We start from the raw sequence: 11,528 nt of genomic DNA, 5'->3' as shown, positions 1-11,528 counted from the left end.
GGTAGCAATACTTAGACAAAATAGACCTCAAAGTGAAGGCCATCACAAGAGATAAGGAAGGCCACTTCATAATACTAAAGGGATCCATACCACAAGAAAATATAACCCTGATAAACATGTATGCACCCAGTGCAGGGACACCCAAATATGTAAAAAAAAACTCCTGGAAGATATCAAGGGAGAGATCGACAACAATACAATCACAGTAGGGGACTTTAATACACCACTGACATCACTGGATAAATCATCTAGACAAAAATTCAGCAAAGAAACAGCAATCCTAAATGACTCACTAGATCAGATGGACTTAATTGACATCTTCAGAATATTTCACCTCAAAGCAACGGAATATACATTCTTCTCAAGTGCTCATGGGACATTTTCAAAAATAAAACACATATTGGGTCACAAGCAAAGTCTCCCCAAACTTAAGAAGATTGAAATCATACCGAGCATCTTCTCAGACCACAATGACAGAATATTAGAAATAAACTACAATAAAAACAACCCAAATCACTCAAACACTTGGAAGCCAAATAGCATGTTATTAAATATTGATTGGGTTACCAATGAGATCAAAGAAGAAATTAAAAACACCCTGGAAAGTAATGACAATGAGAACACAACAATCCAAAACCTATGGGACACAATGAAAGCAGTCCTGAGAGGGAAGTTTATAACCCTACAGGCCTACCTCAACAAACCAGAAAAAATGGTAGTAAATCATCTAACTCTACATCTCAAAGAATTAGAAAGAGAGCAACAATTAAAGCCCAGAGTGAGCACAAGGAAAGAGATAAAAAAGATCAGAGCAGAAATAAATGACATAGAGACCAAAAAAAAAAAAACAATACAGAAAATCAATGAAAACAAGAGCTGGTTCTTTCAAAGGATAAACAAGATTGATGAACCTCTAGCCAGGCTCACCAAGAAGCAAAGAGAGAGTACTCAAATAAACAAAATCAGAAATGATAGAGGTGAAATAACAACAAAACCCCACAGAAATACAAATGATTGTTAAAAAATACTATGGACAATTCTACTCCAACAAACTTGACAACCTGGAGGAAATGGACAAATTCCTAGAAAAATACAATATTCCAAAACTCAATCAGGAAGAATCTAAAAATCTCAATAGGCCAATAACTATGGAAGAAATTAAAGCAGTCATCAAAAAGCTTCCAGCAAACAAAAGCCCAGGACCAGACGGCTTCACAGGGGAGTTTTACCAAACATTCAAGAAAGAACTAAAACCTATCCTCCTCAGACTACTACAAAAAATTCAAGAGGAAGGAACACTTCCAAGCTCATTCTATGAAGCCAGCATCACCCTAATACCAAAACCAGGCAAAGACAACACAATGAAAGAGAATTACAGGCCAATATCCCTCATGAACATAGATGCCAAAATCCTCAACAAAATCTTAGCAAATTGGATCCAGCAGTACATCAGAAAGATCATACAGCATGACCAAGTAGGATTTATCCCAGAAATGCAAGGATGATACAATATCCACAAATCAATTAACGTGATACATCACATAAACAAATTGAAGGAAAAAAACCACATAGTCATATCAATTGATGCAGAAAAAGCATTTGACAGAATTCAACACCCATTTTTGATAAAAACTCTCAGCAAGGTGGGAATAGAAGGATCATTCCTCAACATAATATAAGCCATATATGACAAACCCACAGCCAACATCATACTCAATGGACATAAACTAAAATCATTTCCCCTATGAACAGTAACAAGACAGGGATGCCCACTCTCGCTATTCTGTTCGACATAGTACTGGAAGTATTAGCCACTGCAATTAGACAAGAAGAAGAAATAAAAGACATCCAAATTGGAAAAAAATAAAACTGTCTGTATTTGCTGATGACATGAGATTATACATGAAAAACCCTAAAGACTCCATCAAAAAGCTATTAGCCAGAGGAAGGGGTCCCCAAGGGGCCTCAGATGGAGGGAGGGCACAGGCCGGGCTGAGGGACCCACCCGAGTGCACAAATTTTTGTTCACCAGGCCTCTAGTTGTATAGTATTTTAATCATGGCTTTTATATTTTCCTACTAGTCTTGTTTTTCATCAATGACCTTGAAAATAAAAAGATCCCCTAGTAAAAATCATTCTATAAGCTCAACTCAGTGATGGGAATGATGGAAACTAACATACTGAAAGGCGAAATTTGCCACCTTTCTTCCTGAAATCTAAAGAACAAGCTGCTATTAGGGGAAGAATGGAAAACACATACACTGCCTGTATCCAGTGTTTAATTTGCAGTAAAATGAAGTAAAGCATATTAAAGGGGGAAAAAATCCTGGTAAAATTGCCTGACTTGTTCTCTTCTGTATGCTATGTCAGGTCTTGCACATTCTCCAATTTTGTCTAGCCGCTGTAATTCTTGAAGGTGTTTTGCCCTATTAATTTCCCTTTGTCTTTGGACTCTTATTATTTCTTGTTTCCACGACGCTCTTCTAGACGTCATTTGATCACACTTCTTTTGAAGTTCTTTCATTTCTTCCTCCAACTGATCAGTATTATCTTCAGGGCTATGATTACATGTTGAAGCGGCTATAAACTCCTCAGTCTGCATGAATAAAAGAATAGAGTTTGGTTATGAAGATATGGACACCGGTCTGAAATTTTTTTTATTTAAGTTCTTTATAGTTTAACAACACAAAATTCTGAAACAAATCCAATAGCAATAAATTTTATCTGCACTTTGGTAGAGTCTTAAAATGTGGAAACCTTGAGTTACTCAGAATCAAGGCCAAAGTGAAAATGACCAGGAAGCCCAGAAATAGATTTACTATCCTTGTCTTTGCCACATAACGTCTGCACTTGATTTTAGACTCTTTCTTTTCTATGACTTTTTCATGTCTCTCCTCCACAAAATGAATATACATTGCCTCTTAGTAGAAAGTCCAATTCCTCTTCCCCCATCTTAACACTTCACAATTTAAAAAACATTTTTAGGGATATCATATTGAAGTATTCAGGACTGATTCACTAAATGCCTCCAAAAATTGCACTTCCAAAATAGATTAATTAATGAATCTTATATATTTGGACTCTAGTGCCATAATTCTTTTACGAACTACAAACTTTTGATGCTAATTTGAATTGCATTCCATGATGAGATGATTGCCTGGTTTACTGAGAAATTGCATCTCTCCCTGTACAACTTTAGCAAGATGAGCCCTACATTTTTCAGAACCAATGAAATGGGGGAGGGGGCTTGATTCAATAGTGCTATCTTGAAATTCTTTGTTACATCCCACAAGATAAGGGAGCAGACTAAACAAAAACAACGGCCATCAATAACAACAAACTTGCTGGAATGTCAATGACAACAACTTGGGAAGAACTACTTTCCTTTGCATACAATGATTCTTTGGTAAGACAAGGTGAGTGATGCCGAGTTTTTGAAGCATGTCTCCAGATTGTTTGGCACTTGTCCATGAAATAGGTGCTGGCCTGAGTGCTCACTGGGTTGTGGTGAATAGGATATGGTAACTGTTGTGTGACTGCTATGTCGGGGTGCCATCTGACTTTCTCCCTAGGGGAGCTCACCCTGGGAATCTAGCCGCCATGTTGAGCAGAACAAAACAGCCCAGGCTATATGGCCAGTCCTCACACAGGTATCCAACTGAGACTGCCCCAGTGAATGTCCCAGCCAAAAGCCTTCTGCAACTGTCTAACCAGAGAGTGAACCAGCCTCAAGATGATTCCATTTCTCAGCTTCATGTCATACCAGCTGGTGGAAAGGAAATGAGGTGGCCTCACTGCAGATTTGTGAACAAAGGAAATGCTAAGTTAAGATAGGAGGTTTGGAAATGTTTTATTAAACTGAAATAAATAACTGGCACAGATATTGATAGAACAATAGAGTGCTGATGCTAAGAAAGAAACACACACTCATGGGAATGCCTCTGAACAGGAGGTAGGTGGAACCCGACATAATGTATTGAAGTGTGAAAATGAATGCCAAGAGGGCCTCCAAGAAACACTGAGAAAAGCCCTCATGGCTCCTGAGGAGGCTGACAGCAAGGGTTTCTGGGCAAGTGAAAAAAGTGACACTGAATGAAGATGACAGGGATTCTCTCTAGGAAGCTGCTGAAATTGAAATCAATGAGAAAGATAAGCTAAAGAAAGACAATCTACACTAATAAAAAAGAAACATGCAAATTGGCGTCACACCGCTACCCTTCCCATTGGCTAATCAGGGCGATATGCAGATTAACTGCCAGCCAAGATGGCAGCAAGCAGCCAGGCAGCTTGAAGGGAACATGAGGTTTGCTTGCTTCAGTGATGGAGGAAGCCAACGTTCGCCGTCTCTGCTGGCCTCTAAGCTTGCAGTTTGAAACATTGTTACATATATAGAAGCTAAACAAAACACCAGAAACCTGCTTTCTGCCAGGCAGGAACTCAGAGCTGGAGTTGAAACAGTGTTTTGATTATAGAACCCAAACAAACCAGATACCTGCTTTCAGCAGCTGTGGCCTAAGAGTTGGAGCCAAGCCTCAGAGCTAAAGCTGGCCCAGAATAAAAACTAAAAGAAAAAAAAGAGTGATTGGGGGCTTCAGTCACCCGCCAGCCTGAAAACAGCCCTCAGTCCTTCACCCAGACTGGCCAGGCACTCCAGTCAGGACTCCCAGCCTGATCCAGGACACCCTTCAGGGCTAACCAGCCGGCCCCCACCCGTGCACCAGGCCTCTAACCTATATAGGTAAAGGGTAATATGCCTCCTAGCACCGCGATCAGCGGAGCCACGAGGCCTCCCCACACCATTATCAGCGTGACAGGGGGCAGTGCCCAAACCCCCTGATCGCCCTGTGGCTCTGTGTGTGACAGGGGACGGGGCCGCAACCTCCTTATCCGCCCTGCTCTGTTCGAGACAGGGGAAGGCACCCCAACCTCCCCCCACCCCCATAGGCCCTGCTCTGTGTGTGAAGGGGTAGAGCCAAAACCTCCCCATCGGCCCTGCCCTGAGTGTGACAGGGTGTGGTGCCCCAACCACCTGATCCTCCCTGTTCTGTGCATGACAGGGGGTGGTGTCGCAACCTCCCCATCGACCCTGCCTTGAGTGTGACAGGGGGCAGCACCCCAACCTCCCAAACGGCTCTACACTGAGCGTGACTGAGGGTGGCATCGCAACCTCCTGATCCGCCCTGCTCTGTGCATGACAGGGGGTGGCGTCCCAACTCCCCAATCGGCCCTGCTCTGCGCCCGACCAGGGGCTGAACCTAGGGATTGGGCCTGCCCTCTGCCACCCAGGAGCAGGCCTAAGCCAGCAGGTCGTTATCTCCCGAAGGCTCCCAGACTGCGAGAGGGCACAGGCTGGGCTGAGGAACCGCCTTTTCCCCCCTAGTGCACAAATTTTTGTGCAACGGGCCTCTAGTTAACTATAAAAGAACCTGGATTTATGGCTTTCAAGTACTCACTTCCCACTTATAGCTGTTCCTTCATGTCCATTTGTCAAATAATATGAAAGCAAAGAAATGGCTTTCTGGGCTAACTTCAAATCCAGTAAAACAGGCTCTAAGGATGAAGCCATGGCATATGAAAGTCCTTAAGATCTCAGAAACATTAACGTGGTGCCTCAAATTCCATCAAGGATTTTCAGAATTTTAAGGGCACTGTCCTACAACACCTCCAGGAAGCCCCAGGTGAAGAGCTTATCAGAAAACTATTTGTAAGGTGGCTTTTCTAATGCCATGAACCCCAATTAAATTCACAGGAAACTCAAAGCTCCTAAGAGAATTGTAGTAGCACAAATTCTGCCTGCTAGCTCCTGAAGGGAGACCAACACAGTACACAATTAAAGGAGGCCTGAGGGTTTCAGATGTTCTACAGGGAGGAAGCAGGCTGAGACAAGAGCTGTAAGCACAGGTCATTTCTTATGAAAAGGACAGAGCAAAGTGTATATTGTCCTAGGAGATGTATTGGTAAAGATATTACTACAACATATGTCTGATATTTTGCTGCCTCTGGAGTCTTCTAAGATTTTAATGGTTTACATTTAAGACCTTTAACCATTTTGAGTTTGTTTTTGTGTATGGTGTAAGCTGGTGATATAGTTTCATTTTTTGCATGTATCTGACCAAATGTCCCAGCACCATTTATTGAAGAGACTGTCTTGACTAAAAAGAACCCTCCTGCACTGCTGGTGGGAATGCAGACTGGTGCAGCCAGTGTGGAAAACAGTATGGAGCTGCCTCAAATAGTTAAAATGGAACTCCTATTTACCCCAGTAATCCCACTTCTAGGAATATATTCCAATAAACCAGAAACACCAACCAGAAAGGATATATGGACTCCTATGTTCAGAGCAGCACAATTTACAATAGCTAAGATTTAGACACAGCCTAAGTGCTGATAAACACATGAATGAATTGAAAATCGTGGTACATCTACTCAATGGAAAACTACACTGCTATAAAAAAGAAGGAACTTTTACCATTTGCAACAGTATGGATGCAACCGGAGAGCATTATGCTAAGTGACACAAGCCAGTCCCAGAATGATGACTATGATATGATATCACTCAGATGTACGGCATAATGATCAACAGAAACTGATGCACAAAAATAGATCCAGAAACAAGGGACAAGAAGGTAGGGTTAGAGATAAACCAAAGGATTTGTATCCATGCATATTAGCATAACCAACTGACAAAGACACTGGGGCAGTGGAGGCGAGCCCTAGAGGGGGGGGGCAAGTAGCCTGGGGCAGGAACGGGGGTTTGGGCGCTGCCCCCTGTCACGCTGATCCCGATGCCGGGAGGTCTCGTGGCTCCGCTGATCCCGTTGCTGGGAGGCATATTATCCATTTACTATATGGAATAAAGGCCTTGTGCATGGGTGGGGGCTGGCTAGTTTGCCCTGAAGGGTGTCCTAGATCAGGGTGGGAGTCCCCACTGGGGTCCCTGGCCAGCCTGGGTGAGGGGCTGAAGGTTGTTTTCAGGCTGGTGGGTGACTGAAGCTCCCTACCGCTCCTTTTTTCCTTTTTTCTTTTTTATTCTGGGCCAGCTTTAGCTCTGAGGCTTCGGCTACTGAGAGCAGGTTTCGGGCTTTTGTTTAGCTTCTGTATTTGATACAATGTTGTGGTCCAGCTGGCTGAAGCCCGGCTGAATAAAGCAGGTTTCTGAAGTTTTGTTTAGCTTCTATATTTGCAACATAGTTGCTTAGAGTTGCAGGTGAGAGGCCGGCAAGTCAGGTGGGGAACGTTGGAGTCCTTTGTCACTGAAGCAAGCAAGCCTCCTGTTAGCTTTAAGCTGCCTGGCTGCCGACCGCCATCTTGACTGGCAGTTAATTTGCATATCTCCCTGATTAGCCAATGGGGAGGGTAGTGGCTGTACGGCTAATTACCATGTTTCTCTTTTATTAGATAGGATTCCAAGAGAATGAAAACATATGTGCACATAAAAACTTGACATGGATGCTCATTGCAGCATTTTTAACAAACCAGAAGTGGAAATAACCCAAAGGTTCATCAAATGATGAGTAAATTTAAAAATATGTAATCACTTCATACAATGAAATGTTGTTCAGCGATAAACAGAAATGAAGTACCGGTGATACATGCTACAGACAGCAGTACCTTGACAACATTATGCTTCATAAAATAGCAGTCCTGATGGAGCACATATCATTCCACTGATAAATATGTGCAGAATAGACAACTCTAGGGAGAATGAGAGGACAGTAGTGGTCCCCTAGGGCTAGAAAGAGTGAGGAAGTGGAAGCTGGCACAGGGTGGTTGCTAAAGGGCACAGGGCTACTTTTTAGGGGGATGAAAATGTCCTCAAGGTGATTGTGATGATGACTGTGGAACTCTTTGAATGCAGAAAACACCACTGAATTGTACAGTTAAATGAGTGACCTGCATGGTATGTTCATTATGTCTCAATAAAGCTGCTTCCAAAAGCTTTGTGATTTGGTGCCGGTGGCAGGGCTTAAGACATGGAGAGTTAACAGTAGGCCCTTTTTATGGAAAAGTGGTAAAGAAAATGCTGCCTTTTTCCCTGATGACAAGTCTTTAAAATAAATAGAAAAATATATATTTCACTGTTCAAAACATTGAATGATATCTATTTCCCCAAATTAGGTATTTTGGGGCCCCAACAATGAATTATAATTACCTCCTGTATTAACCTGTCAGTCTTCATTTTCATTTCTATTAAACTTGGATTTAAATCTCTGTCAAAACTGAACTCTTTGTTGAGATTCCTTTTTGAAATGTTTAAAGGTTCCTGAAATCTGCAGAAATGTACAAAAAAAGTGTCAAATTTTTTCAGAGTAAATATTTATGAATTAAACAGATATTATGTTCCTTCATATAAAATAAACAAATCTATAAATTATGATCCTCTTATTTGTCCCAGTCTAATTTGTTTGAAAACATACTAGCTAAATTATAATCTTATATGAATAAGATGAAAGACAAGTCATGACTTGTGTGAAATAGAGTTAATATAGTAACTGTATAGAGCTCTTATAAGTAAGTTATTATTAATATTCATTTTACTATGTTAATATAAAACATGAACCTTTTACCTAATATCAACTAAAACCCAGAGATAAAGTATCCAAGGGGAAGAAGTAAAGCATAATGATATGTGAAATTTTGAAAAGACACAAAATACCTTTTGGTACCTACTGACAACAATCTACAAGAAGGAAAGAAAAGGAGGAACATCAACCAGATCATACAAAATAGGAGAAGAAGCAGGAAAAAAAACTCTTTGAAGTCTGAGTGTAAGGGGAAATGGGGAAGGAGAAGGGCTTTAGAAGAAGGGAAGTCAGAGAGATGTTGTGTAACAGTGTCCTCAAGTCTGCTTTAAGAAGAGATCTTTGCTGGCACAAAGTTAACAAAATGAAAGGACTATGAAATAAAAAAAAACAGTTAAGTGAGAAGAAAAGCACTGATGATGAGAATCAGAGAACAAACTTCAGAACTCAGCCAATAAACTGAAAGGAAACCACGTGGGTCTTCCAAGATATGGGAAAGATGCTGTTGTGTTTCTATGAGTGGTAAAAACAGGATTACCCCACTTCTTCTTTAGGTCATACGGACATTTTTGTATGTATGATATCTTTTATAACTAAAAAAAGAGAGAGAGAAAGATAAGCCAAACCAAGATATTAGCCTATTTGAATGCTGAAGGGACGCACACTAGGAAAGAAGATCAGCAGACAGAGAAGATATTTTGCAGAAATAAACATTCAAGATAGACGTGGAACTTGCACTTGACAGGATATGCAAAAGGCATCCTCATTATGGTTTAAGGAATCATTAAATTAAAAGTATAATATTATAGCCATCAAAACAGTTTCATATTGTGCTGTTTCTGCAGACAATTTTTAATTAGGACAATTTGTTTAATTATGAAAATTACAGATAGAAAATAATCTTTTATTTTGGTTTTAATAAAGTAAGTGACTGATAAATCTTAATTCGTGGTAGAAATGATCTGAGCTATAATTTTACCTGGCCATTGGTTTTTCTAGATCCCTCTTTTTCTTGATTTCTTCATGTAAGCTCTGTTGCAGAGATATATTTAAATCAATGTATTTCTTTAATTCTTCCTTTTGACGCTGACACTTTGAAAAAAAAATTAAAGAAAATTATTTGTGGGAATCTAGAGATTTACTGTTCTTTCTTAAAAATGTGATTTCTCCTGGGTTCAGGAATAATATGTGTGCACAAGTTTAGGAAATGTAGTAGACGGGTTTATAAACTAGATGCCAATCAGTACAGATTTCAAGAAAAATGACTTCTTACAGCAGCTTAAATTGACTTTACATTTCCACAACTTTCTTTCTGGAAATAAAATTGTCAAAATTTGTTAAAACAGATGTTTGATATATAAAATAGTAAGTGCTAAAATACTCTTTAAGGCTACGTTGACCTTTCAGTTTCTAAAGGTGCCCTAGATACATTTTCATCAATAGGTCAAGATATTCCAGGTTGTATTCAATCACATCTTACTAAGGTCATCTTTGAAAAATTCCCATCACTTCCCATTACCTTATGATGATAATCTGACTTAGAATGAGATAAAGACTCTCATTCTCTGTAAGTTTTCTTCCATAGGTTTCAGTTTCTCCTTTTCTATTACACACTTTTCTCTTTCAATAAAGCGTCTTTTCTATAGTATATAGTAAACATAACTTTTACTTGACTTGTGTAGCCTTTTCTATCGTCCTATTGTCCCCTTCCATTAAATTCTAACATTTTTACTACGAGGTCTCATCCGCATATTCATATTTTAACCACTCATTCTTTTCTTTTGTATTAGAATCAGAATTTCAATCCTATAATTGCACTAAAAAAATTTGAGGATCATCTTTTGTAGTCCTTTAATGCTTGACTTCTCAGCAGAAACTGATAACAATGACCACATACACTCTCTCGGTCTGGTTGTGCAACCACAGTGCATTTCTAAACAGTGACGATGATGTACAGTCCTCAACTCTTTCAATTCCATTTTTATTTATCTTTATCTTTATTTTTGCTTGTTTTGAGGGATATGAAGTGGTAGCATGGTTATTTGGCTATTTTTCTTCACCTGTTGAAAGCCATAGACTAGAACTACATTGCAGTTGAGGATAAGAAGTAACAAGTTTAAGATACTCCATACCTTGTTTTATAATCTGACTAGAGGCCTGGTGCACAAAAATTTGTGCACTGGGGGGGTCCCCCAGCCCGGCCTGTGCCCTCTCGCAATCTGGGACCCCTTGGGAGATAACGACCTGCTGGCTTAGGCCTGCTCCCAGGTGGCAGAGGGCACGTCCAATCCCTAGGTGCAGCTCCTGGTCAGGCTCAGAGCAGGGCCTATTGGGGAGTTGAGGCGCCACCCCCTGTTACACAAAGAGCAGTGCCAATCAGGGTGTTAAGGAGCTCCACCCTGTCACTCACAGAGTAGGGCTGATAGGCGAGTTGGGGCACCGCCCCCTGTGACACACAGAGCAGGGCGGATCAGGGTGTTGGGGTGCTGCACCCTGTCACACTCAGGGCAGGGCCAATGGGGAGGTTATGGCTCTACCCTGTCACACACAGAGCATGGCCCGTGGAGGGGGGTTGGGGCGCCACCCTCTATCACCCACAGAGCAGGGCCGATCAGGGTGTTGGGGCGCCGCCACTGTCACCCCCAGGGCAGGGCCTATGGAGAGGTTATGGCTCTACCCTGTCACACACAGAGCAGGGCCTAAGGTGGGGGGGGGGGGGGCGCCACACCCTGTCATGCACAGAGCAGGGCCGATCAGGGGGTTGGTGCGCCTCACCCTGTCAAACACAGAGCTGCAGGGCGATCAGGGGATTGGGGAGCTCCCCCCTATCAGGCACAGAGCAGGGCTGATCAGGGGGTTGGGGCGCCTTCCCCTGTTATGAACAGAGCAGGGTGGATAGGGAGGATGTGGCCCTGCCCCCTGTCACTCACAGAGCCACAGGGAGATCAGGGGCTTTGGGCGCTGCCCCCTGTCACACTGATCCCAGTGACGGGAGCCTTGCTGCTC

The 11,528-nt window shown here is 41.7% G+C and overlaps 1 protein-coding gene across 1 annotated transcript in view; it reads right to left on the bottom strand.

The window, feature by feature from the left end:
* Window positions 1-2,308: 2,308 nt before the first annotated feature.
* The window catches only part of LOC139020176 (ankyrin repeat domain-containing protein 26-like), a 114,383-nt gene continuing 105,163 nt past the window's right edge, over window positions 2,309-11,528 (bottom strand). Inside the window, exons 24-26 of the mRNA XM_070429947.1 lie at window positions 9,502-9,614; window positions 8,153-8,270; window positions 2,309-2,596 (exon numbers count right to left, since the gene is read on the bottom strand). Of these exons, the coding sequence (XP_070286048.1) occupies window positions 2,309-2,596; window positions 8,153-8,270; window positions 9,502-9,614 (519 nt within the window). The remainder of the gene's footprint in view (window positions 2,597-8,152; window positions 8,271-9,501; window positions 9,615-11,528) is intronic.

This window comes from Myotis yumanensis, unplaced genomic scaffold, assembly GCF_028538775.1.
Source record: "Myotis yumanensis isolate MYYU_CA2020_CCGP unplaced genomic scaffold, mMyoYum1.0.hap1 SCAF_1, whole genome shotgun sequence".
NCBI lineage: Eukaryota > Metazoa > Chordata > Mammalia > Chiroptera > Vespertilionidae > Myotis > Myotis yumanensis.
This window is presented reverse-complemented; position numbering and strand designations above follow the sequence as displayed.